At 57.1% G+C, this 17,611-nt stretch overlaps 2 protein-coding genes across 6 annotated transcripts; one reads left to right on the top strand and one right to left on the bottom strand.

Moving 5' to 3' along the window:
* The first annotated feature begins 2,314 nt into the window (after positions 1–2,314).
* On the top strand, positions 2,315–17,513 carry LZTS3 (leucine zipper tumor suppressor family member 3). Of its 5 annotated transcripts, XM_031942803.1 has the most exons (6): positions 4,275–4,469; positions 7,058–7,095; positions 8,504–8,549; positions 12,906–13,388; positions 13,823–14,731; positions 15,290–17,513. In XM_031942803.1, the coding sequence occupies exons 4-6, from the start codon at positions 12,924–12,926 to the stop codon at positions 16,091–16,093; spliced, it is 2,178 nt and encodes a 725-aa protein (XP_031798663.1). In that variant the 5' UTR covers positions 4,275–4,469; positions 7,058–7,095; positions 8,504–8,549; positions 12,906–12,923; the 3' UTR covers positions 16,094–17,513. The 5 variants fall into 5 exon arrangements, with proteins under 5 accessions (XP_031798666.1, XP_031798663.1, XP_031798662.1 ...); XM_031942802.1 differs by lacking the exon at positions 8,504–8,549; XM_031942804.1 differs by lacking the exons at positions 4,275–4,469; positions 8,504–8,549 and adding an exon at positions 4,492–5,060.
* LOC116420064 (proline-rich protein HaeIII subfamily 1-like) lies at positions 4,036–12,925 on the bottom strand. Its single transcript, XM_031943548.1, has 4 exons — positions 12,918–12,925; positions 12,611–12,671; positions 5,374–5,437; positions 4,036–4,655 (listed from the first exon to the last, which is right to left on the bottom strand). The coding sequence occupies exons 1-4, from the start codon at positions 12,923–12,925 to the stop codon at positions 4,036–4,038; spliced, it is 753 nt and encodes a 250-aa protein (XP_031799408.1).
* Positions 17,514–17,611: the final 98 nt, after the last annotated feature.

Here is a 17,611-nt window from a genome sequence, read left to right as displayed (position 1 = left end):
CCTCCTGTTAGCTGCCTTGACCCTGTCACTTGGTGTCTGAAGGTTGGAGCCAGGAGTGAACCCAGAAGTCCTGTGTCCAGCTCCACAGGCTTCTGCCTATCCTGAGGGAATCAGGCCGGAGGAGGAGCAGTTGAAATGAAGAGAAAAACGGGAAGCTTGTCCCTTGCCTTTGAGGGCACTTAGAGACGAATTGGGGTAGGGAGTGAGGCTGGGAGGAGAGAACATGGATGAGATGTACATGAGATCATCAGGTTGACTCTGGAAATGTGAGTGCAAGACATGCATCAGGACACTTACACAGGAAAACCGGAGGAGGGAGAGGTCCTTTCACTTGGAGCAATCAGGACATCCATGGAGGAGGTGGTGAGAGAAAGTTGCATGCACTGGGGAGGGCAGGGGGTGCCTGCCAAGATGGGAAAAATGCTGAGATCCATGCAGACCCGAGGCAGAGCGGGCTGAAATGCAGAGTGGTTTAAGGGCAGGTTAGGTTAGCAGAGTAAGGAGTTTTCATTTTATGCTTTAAGCAGTAGGGAGCCAAGGAAGCATTTTGAGCAAGGCCGGACAATGGGCCTTTATTTTAGCAGCTGCCTGAAGGTTGGAATGGTGCAGCGTGCAGAGCATTGGGCCTCAGGCACTGGGGAGGTCACTTCCCCCCTTGCTTCAGCTTCCGTGGAGAAGGAAGTGCCTCGGCCCTCGAGGCAGAGTGTGTGGACCCTGGAAGAAAAGAGATAAGGGCAAGAGAGAGGGGACGCAAAATGGAGGAAAGTCAAATCATTCTGATCAAGCCTCATTTTAATGGGTGCAATAGTACAGATATATATAGCAGTAGAAAAGAAGGCAGGGTTGTTCAAACACAGTACAGGGTGGGGGTCCATGACAAAGGGTTGGTATCCTGCCCAAGGATGAACTGCTCAGATGTTTCTGGTGGCAGGAAGCTCTATGATGTGATTAGGGGATGCCTAGATAACTGCCTATTCAAAGTTAGGATGTGATTAGGAGATTCAACCTATTCAAGGTTGGCCTTATGTGGCTGTAGATTAGTGCCAGCTCCCCACAAGGAAGTGTCAAAGTGCCAGTGTCTCTGCCAAGAAAACCCCAAATGGGATCACAGTCAGATGTACTGAGGGCAACTCAACAACCGAGGAGGATGAAATGGACAAGGGAGAGACAGGGTGAGGATATCAGTTGGCAGGGGACTACAGTAAAGGCTCAAGATGACAAAGGTCTAAACTAGAGCAGTGGCGGGAGGGTCAGTGAAGAGAAGAGACAGTGGAGGTCAGCTTGGCTCTGAAGGAGAAGGAGCCATTGGAAATGACTTAAGGATTCCATCCTGGGTAACTCCCATGGGGGACTGGTCCCTTCAAGAAAAAGGGGTGCCAGAGGAATTGGTGGGTTAGGGGGGAGGGAGGTGAACTTTGAGTTTGACACCCCGTCGGGACTTCCAGATAGAGGATAGTCAGAAGTGATTTGACACCAGTGCTGTCCCCGTATATCTGAATTACTCTCCTGGGAGAGGGCTTAGATTTTGTTTGGTCCCATGGACCGGGAGGAGCATCAGGGGCGGGGAATCAAAAGGAAGCGGCTTTTGGCTTCAAACAGTAGTTTCTTCACAGCCGAAGCTGTCAGAACTGGGGCAGTGAGGTCCCCGGCACTGATGTCTTCAAGCCAAGTCTGGATAATCAATCACCCGTCTGGGGTTTTGTGAAGAGGATTCATGCTGCAGGCAGAAGCTGGCACTCGGCGGCATCAGCCAGTCTTCTGAATCTAAGATGCCAAGGGCAGAAACTTGTGGGAGCCCTAAAGGGGGTGTGGGCCTTTGTAACTCAGGAGCAGTGCCCTGTTCTAGGTTGGAGCCCCAGCCCAAGGCAAGAAACACTATCATAAGGCCCAGCAGCAGGTGAGGTCATTGGGCAGGAACCAGCAGGATTAAGTAGTTCAGAGGCGGAGCTGAATTCTGGTTGGGGTGCAAAGGGGCGGGGGGGGGGGGCAGCCCAGCTTCTGGGCAAAGGCAGAGCATTTTGGACCTCTGGCAGGTTTTGGAGAAGATGAGATATTCCTGGGCTGGCTGAGACCCAAGCAGGGCAAGACGGCGGCAGTGATGTACACAAACAATGTACTGGCTAAAATTGGAAAGGTTCATATTTGGGGAGCCAGAGAAGAAATCGGAAAGGGGGGGGGTAGGGTGACCTCATGGAGGAGGTAGAGGCTTTGGCTGACCTCATGCAGAATGGGGCATTAGGGGAGGGGAGATGACCAGCAGCTGAAATCTGTGAGATTTGCAAAAATCTAGGTGTGAAGTAACTGGGAAGAGGGTGGGGGAGTGCCAGAACTAAGATGAGCATCTGGGGCAGAGAAGACAATGATAGAAGAGACCATTGAGAGGGAGATGCTCTGTGAGACCGAGGAAAAGACGGCATAGTCTTAATGGCCTAGTTTGGCATGTGTGGACTGAGCTATTCCTTGCAGAGAGCGACGGAGCAAACTCAATCAGGAGAAACTCAAATTCAGATCAAAAGACCCTTCCTTGCTCTACAGTCAGGTCAACTGGATGCTCTGGAGAGAGTGGCAAAAAGCTGACAGGCAAGTGGAAAGGCTGCCCCCAAGTCTTTGTGCAGTTTTGAGATACTAGGGCATGAAGCTGCGTGGAGATTTTTGGAACTCCGAGTCCATTTGACATTTATAGGTTGCTTCACGTGCATTTTCTTAGTTGATCCATATGAGGACCTAGTGAGGTAAGTCGTGGTTGGATGGGGATGGGGGTGGCGGTGGCTCTAAGGGGTCTGGACCAGGATTTCAGTGTTTTTTTGGGTGACCCCCTCAGTGCACAACCTCCCTCCATATGTACAGATGTGCATCTCACTGATGATTTAGGGTCTTAGAGGAATGGGGGGGGGGCAATGAGGAGAATAGGAATGGGTGGCTTGCCCACGGTCAACAGCCCTTAAATGTCAGAGGCAAAACTCCAACTCAAGCCAGGTCTTCATACCCGTCCTCTCCTCTCACTTCTCTGTGCAAGTAAGAAAACCCCCATTTTTTTCCCCGGGAAACAGGCTCCGAAGGGCGGTGATTTTTGTCCAAGATCTCACAGCTCCTAAGTAACAGCGCCAAGGCTAGAAACCAGATTTTTGATTCTAGGAAGGGATTTGAAAAGAGGGGAGAACGGGGAGAGATCTGGAAGGAAGGGAAGCGTCCAGAAGGGGGTCGGCAGAGTCAAAAGCAGGGGAATCCTGGAAGATGGGGAGCACTGGAGTGGTCAGCTTTGATGAGGAGGACTGGTGACCTTGGGCGGGGAGGATCGGAAAGCGATTGCCAAGGCTTAGGGAGGCTGGGGCGGCGGGTGTAGGCGCGGGGAGTAGAGGAGGGCGAGTGCCCTTTTTGGCCGGGACGGAAGCGGGGGTGGGAGTGGAAAGTGCGGCCCCGGAGGGACAGCCCCACTCCAGGTCTTGGTCCCCACCCAAGCACTCGCGGCGGGCCCGGGCTGGTCGGGGTGGGGGAGGGGGCGCCGCGTGGGTTCGGAGTCAGCACGGTGCTCTCTGGGACCGTCCCGGCCGCACTCGCGGAGGTCTGCACCCCTGAGGGCCCGAGTGCAAGCTCTGGGCCCGGCGCGCCCCGGCTGGCCTGGAGGGCGGGGGAGGAGGCGTCTCTCGGCCGCCTGGGGGCCCGGGCTTCTGGTCGCCCCGCGCCAGATGGAGGAGGATCTGGGGGCGGTGGGATTGCTTCCGGGCCGCTCCGCAGAGATGGTCTCTGGCCTCTGACCTTGGATGTCCCCTAACCCCGCCTCGCTCGCGGCCGCGGCTCCCGCGCCCCCCGAGCCGGGGGGAAAGTTCCCCCCGTGACCTCTCCCCTCCGGCCCTCGCACAGGAGAGGTCCTGCCCGCGAGGGCCCCGGGGGCCTCTGCTTGCGCTGACTCGGGGAGGGGGGAGGCCCCTGCGGGAGCCGCGGCCCCGTCCGAGGAGGGACAGCTCGGCCCGGGGAGCGCGGAGGGTGTCACGCGGGCAGAGACCCCAGAGAGAATTCTAGTCCGCCCCCCTCGACCTACAGCGGGAGAAGCGGGGGCCGCGCAGGAGGGGCCGAGGCCCGGAGCCTGCGGAGGTTCGCAGATGCCCCTTCAGGTCCAGGGTGGGCAGGAGGTGGGGCGGACGGCCCGCCGGTTGCGGCTCGCCGAGGAGGGGGCAGGACGCGGGGCTGGCGGGGGCGGGGCCTGGCTCGGCCCCGCCCCGAGCCGCGCGATTGGAGGCCCCGGAGGGGTGTGGCCCGGGGGAGAGGGGGCGTGGTTTTGGGGGGGCTGGCGTTTGCCGCAGGAGCGGAGCCGGAGCCGAGCGGGGAGCGGAGGGGCGGGGGCTCCGGAGCCCGCGGGCCGCTCCCCGCGCCCAGCGCCCGCCCGCCCGCCCTCCAGCTCTCGGGCTTCGGCTGCTGCAGCGCCAGCGGGACGCGAAGGCGCAGAGACCCCGGCCCCGCGGGCAGAGACAGTGAGTGCGCGCGGCGTGGGGGGTGGGGGCCCGCGGGCGGCTTCGGCCTCTGGCCCTCCGGGCCGTGGCGCCCGCGCCTGGCGAGGGCACTGCCCCCACGCGTGCCCTGGCGTGGGGACGGGGTCTCGGCGGGGAGCGGGCGGGCGATGACGTCACGCGCGGAGGGGCGCGGCCGGGATGACGTCACTGTCACCCCAGGTTAGGGCAGGGGGTGTTGGGCTTCTGGGGATGGCGCCGGGGGACCCCCTGGGGCGGGACCCCCCGCCTTTCTCCCTTCCCCCTTCTACCTCGGACGCCTGGGTCCGGGGGGGCATGTGTCCTCCCCCTCCCCAGCCCGAGGTCGCCCCACAGTCGGGGGTGGGGGGGTAGAACCGCACACCCGGGTCCCATTCCCCGGTCACGCGGGAGAGAGGGTGCCCTCCAAGCCCTCGGGCGCCCCGCCAGATGCCGCCAGATTTGGGGAGGGGGCAGGGAAGGAGAACAGCGCCGAGACAGGACTCAGAGGTCCCGGCCCATCTCGGCACTTTAGGCCAGATTTGACAAAATCCCGAGCTCCCCCGTCCTCCCGTCCCAACTGCCAGCGGCCACCAGGTAAGGGTCAAGGCCAGTGTCGCCGGGTCCTTGGGCAGCCCCTCCTCTTCATGCGCCTGGGCGCTCTCCCCTCCTCCCCGAAACCGCCCCCCAAAGCAGCGTCCCCAGAGTCACCGGACCTGCTTTTCATTGTTCTGTGACTCCTCCTCAGGCCCACCTGAGTGGTCACTTTGGCCGGCGTGTGAGCGCCCGGGCTCCCCCCCCCCCCCCCCCCGGCCCGGGGCTTTGGGGCCCGGGGGGGGGGGGGGGGGGTGGTAGTGCGGGATGTGTCCCCAGGCAAGCCGGGACAGACACAGTGCCGGTGGCCCAGGGCCTCTGCCCTCCAGGGTCTGGCGACGGAGGGACGGTCCTTCTCCGGGCTTACACTTCTGGGGCGTCTGGGACGGAAAGAGGGGGAGCGTCAGGCTTGGAGGGGAGAGCAGGCAGCCAGCGGGCTCCAGCACTGGGAGCAGAGCACCGGGGAGTGTGCCCCGGGGCAGGAGAGGCCAGCTGGGGTGGCCAAACGGGAAAGTACCCAGTGAGACTGGGAGGGTGGGGAGGGACCACCAGATTGTGGGGGTCCTGGCCACTCTAGAGGCAGGCGTTGTAACTTTACAAGCGAGGCAACAGCGAGCTGCTGGAGGCTTTTGAATGACAGGAGAGGCAGCTGTGTGTGTGTGAGAGAGAGAGAGAGAGAGAGAGAGAGAGAGAGAGAGAGAGAGAGAGAGAGAGAGAGAGAAGGAAGGAGAAGCAGGGGGAAGGACAGAAGTAGGGAGAGGGAGAGAGTGTGTGAATGAGTGAATGATGGAGGTACAGGGGAAAGAGGACTGGATTGAGATTCAGAGGACCTCGTTTCAGATTATGACTCTGCCACATGTTTTGTGATCATGAACAAATCACCTCTGGGCCTCAGTTTCTCCACTTGTGAAATGGGGGGGGGGATTGACTAAAGACTCCCAAGGGCCCTTCCAAGTTTAAATTTCTGATCCATGTGACCACAGTCATCTGCCAGGTTGTTGTGACGAGTTCTGTGCGTGAGAAAGGTTATTCTGGGGGTCTGAAGGGTAATTGAAAGGAAGGCAGCCGGAGAGACAGAGTCAGGGTGGGAGTCTTTGCTCTAAACTCCACGGGCTGCCCAGGGCCTGGGGCTGATGGACTAGATAATGAACGCACCAGGGCCCTAAGAGCCATCTCTGATATCTGAGAGGAGCAGATGTTACAGTCACATGGCCCCTCTAAGCTGCAAGTGACTGAAGAGGTCAGCCAGACTAGTCCTGTTGGTAGGAACACGGGGAAACTGATGCCCGAAAGGGACAGAGCTTTGCCAGGCTGCCGGAGGAGTAAGTCCCTTCCTGGTCCCACTGGGGTCCCAGCTGAGAGCAGTGAAGTGACCCAGTAACTAGCGAGGGCTTGAACACGGACTCTCTAAGCCACTGGATCACCCAGCTGCCGCCCAGTCCCGCTGGATGCCCGCTCCTGCCTGAGCGCAGGGGACCTGGAGGAGGAGATTTTTCCTTTCTATCTTTACATCGCCAGTGACTAACACAGTCCAGGAGCTTGGTACAAGAATGAGAAGGGGCGAGCTTGGGCCCTTCTGCTCAGGAAGCTCACCCAGCCTGGGAGCTCGTGTCCTGTGGGACACCAGCTCGGTGCTGTGGGAGTTTGGAAGTAGGCGAGAGGGGCCAGGGCCACAGAAGGCAGTGATCAGCTGGCGGCTTGTGGGGCTCCAAGCTCAGTCTCTTTGTCTGTAATTGCTAAATGCCCTAATGCTGACATGCTACAGATGTAGTTGGGCAAAGCTTCAAGGCAGGGCTTGAGCTGACCCACTGCCTGCCGAGTACTGGGGGAGGAGAGAGACAAGAGTACGATGGGATCAGCTCCTGCCCTCAGCAGTGACATTATTCTGCTTGTGTGGTGGACACGGACCCAGGGCAGCGGGAAAGATCCTGGGATCTGGCCTGGGAAGGGACCTTAGAAAGCATCTGCCCCAATCTCCTCCTTTTTGCTTTTTTAAACAGATTGAAGAGATTCCTGCCCGGACTTGGTCCTATACGTAGTAAGTAGCAGAGCCAGGTCCCCAAATCCCATTCAGTCCTCTTTCTATGATAAGGCTGGGAAGGTAAATCACATGAGGTAGGCTCTTGAATATCAGATTAAGGGTTTGTCTCTTGGGTAAATAGGGAGCCACTGAAGATTTGTGTGCTGGGAGTGTTCTGGGAGGAAGATAAATCTTATCCTGTGTGGGATTGTTTGGGGATGGGTGTGAGGGCTAAGGAGCCTGGAAGTGGGCAAACTGGAGTGGAAATGGAAAAGGCACAAATCAGGAACGGGGCAGAAATGAATATTGGGGTCAAGGTTGACCACAAGCCAAAAACTAGTCCCATCAGTAAAGTCCCCTTTAGAGGGGCCTGGAGGACTGCGGCATCCTTTTGATTCTGCACCCTCACCCTAGATGTCAGAAATCCTGGAAAGGACCTTAGAACTATGATCCAATCCCCTGATTCTCTCTGATACAGGCTGTCAGCAGAGGAGCAATTTGTGGTGGGCGAGGCTAGGGATTGGGGTTAGATTTGAGAAAGCCTCTAGTGGAGGCCCTGAGGAATTTTTTTTTATCAGTTATTTGGACAATGAAATCATAGCTGGCATACCTGCCATAAAGCTGGGAGGGGTAGCCAACTTGTTAGACAATATAGTCAGGATTCAAAGAGATCTCAGCAGGCCAGAATGAAGAGCAGAACCTAGTAAGGTGACTAGATCAGGGACTCTTAACCTGGGGTCTCTGGACTTTTTTTTTTTTTAATAGCTTTTTATATTTCCAAATACATGTAAAGATAGTTTTCAACATTCACCTTTGCAAAAGCTTCTGTTCCAAATTTTTCTCCCTCCCTCCTTCTTCAAGACAGCAAGCTATCCAATATAGGTTAAACATATGTAATTCTTCTGAATATATTTACATATTCATCATGCTGCATAGGAAAAATCAGCTCCAAAGAGGAAAAAAAATTACGAGAAAGAAAAAATAAGCAGACAAACAACAACAACAACAACAACAAAGGTGAAAATCTATGCTTTGATCCACATTCAATCTCCATAGTTCTCTCTCTGGATATGGATGGCTCTTTCCATTCCAAATCTTTTGGAATTGCCTTGAATCACTCATTGTTGAAAAGAGCCAAGTCCCTCAGAGTTGACCATCACATAATCTTCCTGTTGCTATGTACAATGTTCTCTTGGTTCTGCTCACTTCACTTGGCATCAGTTCATGCTAGTTTTTCCAGACCTTTCTGAAATCAGCCTGCCCATCATTTTTTATAGAACAAGAATATTCCATTACATTTGTATACCATCACTTATTCAGCCATTCCCCAGCTGATGGGCCTCCACTCACTTTCCAGTTCCATGTCACTAAAAACCGAGCTGCTACAAACATTTTTGCACATGTGAGTCCTTTTCCTTTTTTTAAGATCTCTTTGGGATACAGGCCCAGTAGAGCCATTGCAGGATCAAAAGGTATGCCATTTTATAGCCCTTTGGGCATATGTGAACTTATTTATTTATTTTTTTTTAAATTTGATAATTGTATTTCAGTTTGTTTCCTTTATAATCCTGTATATTTTCCTGTATATATAAGATATATGTTAATGAATTTAAAAACATTATTCTCAGAAGATATCAGTAGGTGTCACTAAATAAGGATCCATGTTTAAAAAAATATATATTAAGAGGCCCTGAAATAGATGGTCTTTAAGGTCCTTTACATTCTTGATTCTGAGAAGAGATGAGGACCCTTTGGACTAAGTTAGCCATCTAGATTAGTGGATGGGTTCAACTAATTGTAATAGAACTGAGCCCTATTGGGAAGAAGGAAGGGGTAAATTTGTGTAGACTTCACTAGACTGTTAAAAAAAATGTTGAGTCCCTGAAATGGATGGTCTTTTCGTTCCCTTATATTCTTGATTCTGTGAGATGAAGACCCTCTGGACTAAATTAGCCATTTGCATTAAAGGATGGATTTTACTACCTGTAATAGAACTGGAGTGCTACTGGGAAGGAGGAAGGGGTGAAGAAGTTCCAGGTACTGAGAATCAGGGAAGGTGAAAGGCTGGGGACTCATCTGTCCCAGGAAGGAATCGATCCTTGCTCCACTCTTTCTCCCAGATAAATCCTATTGACCTGGCTCTCTGTTGGGGCCCCTCATTTGGAGCGCAGTAGGGTAATTAGACACCTTTTTCAGCTGTTTGGGCACAAAGAAACAGGGCCCATTCCTACCCCCTACCAGGGCTCAGCCCCCGAGAAGTAACATGAGACATCCTCTCCACATACAGACACCTGCCTGGGATCGAGCATGTTGAGGAAGGGCGTACAGCAATAGGAGAAGACTCTAACACAGGAGTCTGTATTTACAGGAAACAGCTGGGAGTTAGAAGAGCACTCCCCAGAGGGGAGGACTTCCTAGCTAGCTTTGGAGGGAGCTCACGTGGGCATGTGTGTGTGCATGTGAGCACACGTGCACGTGTGAGGGGTACAACCCCACCTTTTCTGGAACATCTGGGGCCTAAGGAGTTGCCTTCCTTCTTGCAGGGTGAGGCTGGCTGCTTCCCTCTCTGGGGACGGTCCTCTGGTTGGGAGACTGGCGGTGCTCCTTTAAGAGCCCTGGGGCAGATGCACACTTCCAGGAGGGAATTCTGGAGCACTGGGTGCTCCAGGTGCAAAACTAGGAGCCTGCAGGTTCAGATTAATTTCTCAGGCCTTGAGCTCAGACCAACTCACCTGCTCCTACCCCGGAAACCCCCCTTCACTTCCTAAGCTTCGGGAAGCCCTCCTGCCTTGATCCCTGACTGTACTATGGGCCCCTCCTTTCCATCTGACCCCCAGCCACTCACATACCACAGGGAGGGCTGCAGCTAGAACAGGGTTAAGAACCAGCCTGTGGGAGGTAGGAACCTGAGGGGTGGGGCAAGGGGCCCAGCCAGCTGACAATGGCAGCAGCACCAGCCCCCAGCCCTCTGGGTGAGTCATCCTCAGGCCAGGGGGCTCCTGGCCAACAGGATTAGGGCCCCGTGGGTTGGGATATCTGGGTGTCTTTCTAGCTCTTTTCCAGATTGAGCTGCTTGGGGGCAGAAGGGGGAGTGTAATGAAAGCCTGAGCCTTCAGTGGTTCCTCCCTTGTTCCCCCTCCTTCCCAGATAGGGCGCACACCTGTAGAGGTGCCCAGGAGTGAGGGCACAAACACCCGCTCCTCCCCCACTTCCTCATTCCAGTGTAGGGGTTGGCAGGGGGATCTGGGCCAGGTGGGCAGGTTAATGATAAATGGAGGAGGGTTAAGAATGTCCCTTCTTCCTCCTTCTCCCTCCTTCCCCTCCAGGCTGTGTTAGGACTGATTGGTGAATGAGCCTTTTGTGTGGGGCTAATGTCAGAGCGCCCTGCCCTGCATGCCCCTCCGGTCTGCTGCAGGTTGGGCGTCTGGGCCAGAGTGACCCCTAGTCATGCCCACGCTTAGAGATCCAAGTTCAGTTAGCTCAGAGAAGGGGAAGAGGCTCGTTCAAGGTCAGGGTTGCTGGAGCCCCAGTGGCTGAGGCCAGAGGGGGCCAGGAGGACCAGGGGGGCCCTGTTTTCTCTTTGCTCTCCTTTGGCACTCTGCAGCCTTTTGTTGTCCCCTCTACCCAGGATGCTCCCCATTGAGGCTTGAAAGGGTGCTAGACCTGTAGCCAACGTTCATGAGTTCATATTTGAACTCCAGCTGTAAGATCCTGGACAGTGCAATGGACCATCCCTTTGAGACTCAGTTTCCTCATCTGTAAAACAGGAATATATAAGACTTGCCCTCGTAGGGTGGTTGTAAAGAAAGCACAGCTCTGTATAGATGGATTATTGTTATTCTGCCTCCGACCTTGACCCCTTAGTCCCAATCTCCCCTCCCCCTTCATCTTCTGACTTTATCTTGTCAGTCATGGCAAGTCAGCCAGCCGTACTCAGAAAGGTAAAAGGTTTCAAGGAGCTATGAACAAATAAGACAGACAGTATGCAAGAGAATGGTAGGTGATCCAGAGGGACCCCATCCCCCATAGGGAGGATCAGGAGGGGTTTGTGGCAGAAGGTGGGATTTTAGCTGGAACTTTAAAATGAGGAGAAAGAGAAATGCCGGTGCCCTCTCTCACTCATTTCCCCATCCCCAGTTTGGGGGAAGCTCCCTGTTACCGAGTCCCACCCCCTCCCCTTCCATTCCTTATCACTCCCCACAATACACTTTGGGAATGGCCTCCTCAGAGGCTCTCAGGGCCATATTGGGGAGGAGTTAGCAAGATCTGGAGGGTCATCAGCCCCAACATGAAAAATGACCTCGCCTCCTCGGGAGGTCGACACCTCTTACTCGGGGTCCTGCAGCCGGGCTTCCCAGCCCGGGTTTCCTTAGATCCATCCACTCTCACATGCTCTCTCTTCAGGCCACAAACCCTCAGACCTACCACCCTGGGAATCCTTTTAAGGAAAGGACAGTCAGTCTCTTAGCCAAGTTTGGCGTCATCCCCAGGGCCCAGGATGGCTGAGGAAGCCAGAGAAGTTGTGGCCACTGTTGTCCCCACATAGATCAACTCCCATTTCACAAATGGGTCATGTCACCCCTCTGGCCGTTACCTGCTCTTCAAAACCTATAACCTGCTACGAAACTACATTTCTGCCCTTTTCTTGTTTACCCCCATTCCATCCTTCCTTAGCCATCCTACATCTTCCATATGATCCAGTTCAACTGGACTACTTTCTGTCCTCTCCTGCTTAAGCCAGCTCCTCTAGGAAGCCTTCCCTATTGCTCCCCCCAGCCCCCAGTAAATAAGGGCAAATAAATAGGATTTTCTTCTTTGGGCCCTCCCAGCAGTGCTTTATGGATGTAGCTTGTTATTCCTGTTTTGCAGATGAGGAAATTGAAAGTATGAGAAGAAATGTCTTGTAGGTGTCAGAACCTGGTCCTGTGCTTTTTTCCCAGGATACTTGGGTAGCACTGGACCTCCTAATTTCTTCTGTAGTTCAAGAGTTCCAGGACTAGCTTGCCCCTCTTGCTTCTTCCTCCCTCCCTACAGCTTGTACCCTCCTAGCACCCTCTTTGGAAGCCAGGATCCATAGCTAATTTAGAACTGGAAACCAAAATACCCCTATTCATCCTGTGGTTAAATAAATAATCACCAGCTCCTTGGTCATATTGCAGTCAACTGCTCCACTTTGCCCATAGGAGGCAATATATACCAGCAATTCTAATAGCATCTAGGCTTTAAAGGGATTTAAAAGTTCTCTAGTCGTTTTACAGATTTGGAAACTGAGGTTGAGAGAAGACAGGGACTCAGGATCACAGGTAACAAGAACTGTCATTCAAACCAGGGCTTCTGGCTCTAAATGTGTAACTATGGCAGACAACTCTGCCCCATTGCCTAGAAATAAGGAGAATCCGACCTGAAATCCAGTCCTCCTCTTAAACTCACAAAAGACATGCTTTTCCTGGGTGAGAGTTATCTGTGTGTTGTCTCATCCCCTCCTACACCCGGCTCTCTGAGGGCAGGAGCGCTCATGCTCTGTGCCTCCTACGGTAACCAGCACCGCCACACGCAGGGCCCAGACCTTAGGGAGCCGCGTGTGTCGGTGCAGGCTGGGACAGAGAGCAGGGAGAGGAAGGGATTTGCTCCGGGTCTCCCAGCTAATGTGTGTCAGAAGAGGGACTTGGGCAGCTCTCTCTCCTCTGTGCTCTGCAGCCTTTCCCACATCCACTAAACATTAAATAGATGTTAGTTGAAGGAAGAAAGGAAGGAAGGACCATTCTGGGGCTGTGGAGGCTAGGACCAGAGGGAAGTGTCCCCTGGCTGACCAGCTCCCTTGTCTGCAGTGCACCACTCACTCAGCCATGGCGAAACTGGAAACCTTGTCCGTGTGCGCTGACCCTGGCCGCGACCCCCTCCTGGCCTTTGCCCCTCGGCCACCCGAGCCCCGCCCTGCAGCCCCTCGCCTCGTGGCCATGGGCAGTGTGGGCAGCGGTGTAGCCCATGCCCAGGAATTTGCCATGAAGAGCGTGGGCACACGGACAGGCGGGGGCTCGGGTGGGGGTGGCCGAGGGGGCTACCCTGGGCCGAGGGGCAGCGGGCCAGGGTCTGGCAGTGGGGACCTTCCAGCCAGATACCCCTCTGAAGACAAAACCCTGGCCAACTCCCTGTACCTCAATGGGGATCTGCGGGCCGGGGCCAGTGGTGGTGGAGACCGGACGGATGTCTGTGGCAACATGGTCAACAACAGCAGTGACAAGGCCCCACCTCAGTACCGGGAGCCCGGCCACCCACCGAAGATCCTGCCCACCTCTGGCAAGCTGGACCAGGTTAGCCCTGCGAAGGCCTGTGCTCTCTCTTTCCCTGCCCCTACCTCCCCCCAGGGAGGGACTCTCAGCTTGGGGGTCACTCCTGTCCTTGAGCAGCAGTGTGGGGAGCTCTAGGGGATTCCTCAGCTGGAGGGGCCTGAGTGGGGAGACTTGTGGGTGGAGGGCCGAACCCCCATCCCCCTGCCCACCTCCCCTGGGTATGAGGTACAGAAATCCACTGCTTCTCCTGGTATTTGAGGAGCAAGGGATCCCAGCGTGAAGCCCGGCCCTGTTTTTCTCCCCGTCTAAGCAGTAGCAGGTGCACTATCCTTCTGCACACTCAGGGCTCCCGGCAGTGAGCAGAAGGGCCCTTCCCTCCCTAGTGCATGTGAAATCCTCCTCCCTGATTGCGGGATTGGTGGAGGCCCATGCTGAGGCTGTGTCTTCTCTTCCAGTGCACAGAGCCTCTGGTGAGACCCTCCGCCTTCAAGCCTGTGGTGCCCAAGAACTTCCACTCGATGCAAAACCTGTGTCCGCCCCAGAGCAACGGGGCATCGGACGGGCGCAAAGGCCCCGGGGGCCTGAAGGGTGGGGGGCTGGAGAAGGCCCGGACTATGACCCCAGCAGGCAGCAACAGTGGGGGGGGTGGAAGCAGCAGTGGGGGCGGAGGACTCTCGGACTCGGGCCGAAACTCACTGACCAGTCTGCCTACCTACAGCTCGGGCTACAGCCAGCACCTGGCACCCCTGAGTGCCTCCACCAGTCACATCAACCGAATTGGCACAGCCAGCTATGGGGGCGGGGGTGGCCCCAACAGTGGGGGGCCCGGCTACCATGACCTTTCCTCTTCAGACAGTGGGAGGGCTTCCAGCAAGAGCACACCCTCCTTTGGGAGGCTGAACCCCTTGGGGTCCGGGGAGACCGGTAGCAACAGTGGCGTGGGAGGGGTGGGGGGTGGCCTGGGCTCTTTCCCGGCCTCTCCCCCTTCACCGGATGCAGTGATCCAGGAGCTGGAGGAGCGCCTGTGGGAAAAGGAGCAGGAGGTGGCGGGGCTCCGCAGAAGCCTGGAGCAGAGCGAGGCGGCCATTGCCCAGGTGTTTGAGGAGCGGCAGAAAGTGTGGGAGCGGGAGATGGAGGAGCTGAGGCAGAACTGTGCGGGAAAGCTGCAGCAGGTGACTCGCCGGGCCCAGCGCGCGCAGCAGGGTCTGCAAATGCAGGTGCTGCGGCTCCAGCAGGACAAGAAGCAGCTGCAGGAGGACGCGGCCAGGCTCGCCAGGCAGCGAGACGAGCTCCAGGAAAAGGTGGCCGCCTGCCAGAAGGAGCAGGCGGACTTTCTGCCCCGTATGGAGGAGACCAAGTGGGAGGTGAGGGAGCTGCGTGGGCCGGGACCAAGTAGGCTTGGGATAAAAGCAGCCCGGCCCGAGCGCCTGGCCGGTGACTCCCCGCACGGGCACCCGCGCAGCCCTGGCTTTCCCTAGAGGCTGCCAGAGAGCGAAAGACCTCGGGGATCGTGGGGGGTGGGGGTGGTCGCGCTGTGGGCGTACGGAGGAGTGATTTGGGCTGAGTTTGGAGGCTGCCGAGGGGTTGGGATCCTGGATGTGCGTGTGTGTGTGCGCGCGCGCGCACAGGAGTGGTTGGGGGCTGCGGGTCTTCTGCGAGTGCGCGCGGTGCGTGCGTGTGTGCAGGAGCGATCTGGGCTGAGTTTGGAGGCTGCCGAGGGGTTGGGATCCTCTGTGAGGGTGAGCGTGCGCGTGTGCGTGTGCAGGACTGATCTGCAGAGGAGTTGGGATCCTCTGTGCGCGCGTGTGTGCTGGAGTGGTTTGGGCCAAGTTTGGAGGCTGCGGAGGGGGTCCCTGCTGGGCGCTGGCAGACTGGGGGGCCCTGTGCGGGCCATGATGTAGGGGTCACCCACTCCTCTCCAGGTCTGCCAGAAGGCGGGTGAGATCTCGCTCCTGAAGCAGCAGCTGAAGGAGTCCCAGGCGGACGTGAGCCAGAAGCTGAGCGAGATCGTGGGGCTGCGCTCGCAGCTGCGGGAGGGCCGGGCCTCCTTGCGCCAGAAGGAGGAGCAGCTGCTGACCCTGCGGGACTCGCTGGGCGCCAAGCAGCCCAGCCTAGAATTGCAGTTGCGGGAGGGCGAGGCGGAGCCGGGCCCGGGGATGCGGCCGCGGGACCGCCTGGGCCCCAGCGAGTCTCGGACCGGAGAGGCTCCCGCCGCCGCTGCCGCCGCCGACGGGACGGCGGCCGCCTCCGGGGAGCCCGCTGAGCTCTGCGAGAGTGACGAGGCCAAAATGCGCAGACAGGCGGCGGCCTCCTCCTCGTCGTCGTCGTCCTCGGGGGCCCCCCAGGACGCGGAGGGAGACCCGGCGGACACGGCTGGCGCCCGGGCCCTGCGGCGGGAGGTGGGCCGGCTGCAGGCGGAGCTGGCGGCCGAGCGGCGCGCCCGGGAGCGGCAGGGCGCCGGCTTCGCGGAGGAGCGGCGCGTGTGGCTGGAGGAGAAGGAGAAGGTTATCGAGTACCAGAAGCAGCTGCAGCTCAACTACGTGGAGATGTACCAACGCAACCAGGAGCTGGCCCGGCGCCTCGGGGAGCTGGGGGCCGCGGGCGCCTCCCTGCCCGCGCCCATGCCTCTGCCCGGCCCCGTGCCCGCGGCCCACGGAGGCCCGGCGGAAGAGAAGAAGGCCTGGACCCCATCCCGCCTGGAGCGCATCGAGTCCACTGAAATCTGACCCCGGCCAGCCCCTGCAGGACAGCTCCGTGGGCTTTTCTAGTCTGGACAAGATGACCAAGGCCCCTCCCCCAGTGACCTATGATGGCCTTTGGTCCTTAATCGAGGTCCCTGGCCCCCTTCCCCAGAGTCCCCAGACCAAAGAGGTTCACGAAGCTCCGGTGACCGTACCCCCCACCCACGCCCACACGGTGGCAGCCCCAAGATTTTCCATTCCCCAACTCTAGGCTTCCCATCCTGGGCTCCTGCCTGGAGGAGGAGGAGGAGAAGGAAGAGGAAGGCCCTGGCTTGCCTGCTCAGGATCCCTGGTGGGATGAGGGTTGAGGGACCTAGTCATGTGGGTTGCTGTGGGAGTGGACTTGGAGAAGCGGGTGAGCCCTGACCGCCGGTGATCCCAAAGCACACTTTGAGCAAGTCCTGGGCCAGTGTCTCCCTTGCATTTCCCTATCCCAGTCCTTGCCGAGTCCCCAGGCCCCATCTCCTCCATGCACTTTCTAATTGGGGGTATCTGCTCGGCGCGACCAAAGACCCTAGGGCCCTCCCCCCCCACCCTTCGGTAGAGCCGAGCACCCTCCAGCACTTTGTTCTCCAGGGCAGTTAGGGGGTGGGGTCGTAACTGAGCTGCGGGAGGCAGAGTTGGCAGCTGAAAGCCTGGGAGTCCCTGTGTGGATTAAGGTGGGAGTGGAGTGTCTCTTCCTGGGTCCTGGCTTGTCTACACCTATTCCACCCCCTCCCCAACTCAGTCACTCTGTCCCTGCCCACTATCTCCCTCCTCCCCTCCAAACCCCTATGGCCAACCACTGCCCCCAGCCTAATCACCTCCCCACCCCCACCCCTGGGGCAAAAAGCTTCATCTCTGACCATTTCTGAGGAACATACCTTTAGGGTTCGGGTAATGGGAGGAAACTGATACCAGGCCTTCCTGTGATGGGGCTAGAGGTGGGGGCCTTCTTGGGATTCACCAGCAATAACAGGGAGGTTCAGCATGGTCATCTCCCCCCATCCCAGAGCTGACCTGGGGGGAGCTTGTAAATCTTGTGCCCTCCCAACCTCCCCCCCCAATCAATGGGCCCCCATAACTTCAAGCCCTGAGTGCCCCAACCCAACTAGGACTGTTCTTGAACAACCAAACTTCAAAACAAATTTTTTAGCCCCCTGAGACACCCCAGGAGCGTGCCGGCCAGCCTGACCCTTGAGGGTACAGATGGACAGGCCAGCCCCCTGGGAAGAGAGCTGAGGAACAGAAGTGGGTGGCCTTGGGGTGAGGGACAGAGGGAGGCTGCCTAGCCTATAAGGTAGGAGTGCCCTCAGCTATTGAGAGGAAGCAGTTCTGAAAGGAACTCGACCCTTTTCTGTTTATCCAACTGTGCAGGACTTTGGGGGTTTTCACCAAGAAATAAATTAAGGCCAACCCCTCTAAAGGGGCCTTCCCTGGTCTCTGTCTTTTATTGGGGGCATGCTGGATTGTCAAGGAGGGCAAGTGAGGTTCGAGGGCCAGGAGTCAGCTGGCCTTGACAGA

This window comes from Sarcophilus harrisii, chromosome 6, assembly GCF_902635505.1.
Source record: "Sarcophilus harrisii chromosome 6, mSarHar1.11, whole genome shotgun sequence".
Lineage (NCBI taxonomy): Eukaryota > Metazoa > Chordata > Mammalia > Dasyuromorphia > Dasyuridae > Sarcophilus > Sarcophilus harrisii.
Note: the sequence above shows the minus strand (reverse complement) of the source record. Positions and strands in the feature narration are given on the sequence as shown.

Excerpts from the sequence above, each read along its gene's own strand:
- LZTS3 (XM_031942806.1), top strand. The coding sequence starts at position 12,924 with ATGGCGAAACTGGAAACCTTGTCCGTGTGCGCTGACCCTGGCCGCGAC. Across the intron at positions 13,389-13,822 it reads CCTCTGGCAAGCTGGACCAG|TGCACAGAGCCTCTGGTGAG; the intron begins GTTAGCCCTGCG and ends CTTCTCTTCCAG. Across the intron at positions 14,732-15,289 it reads TGGAGGAGACCAAGTGGGAG|GTCTGCCAGAAGGCGGGTGA; the intron begins GTGAGGGAGCTG and ends ACTCCTCTCCAG.
- LOC116420064 (XM_031943548.1), bottom strand. Across the intron at positions 5,438-12,610 it reads GTGTGGCGGTGCTGGTTACC|ACGCCCCAGAAGTGTAAGCC; the intron begins GTAGGAGGCACA and ends TTTCCGTCCCAG. Across the intron at positions 4,656-5,373 it reads CCAGACCCTGGAGGGCAGAG|TGACGTCATCCCGGCCGCGC; the intron begins GCCCTGGGCCAC and ends CTGGGGTGACAG.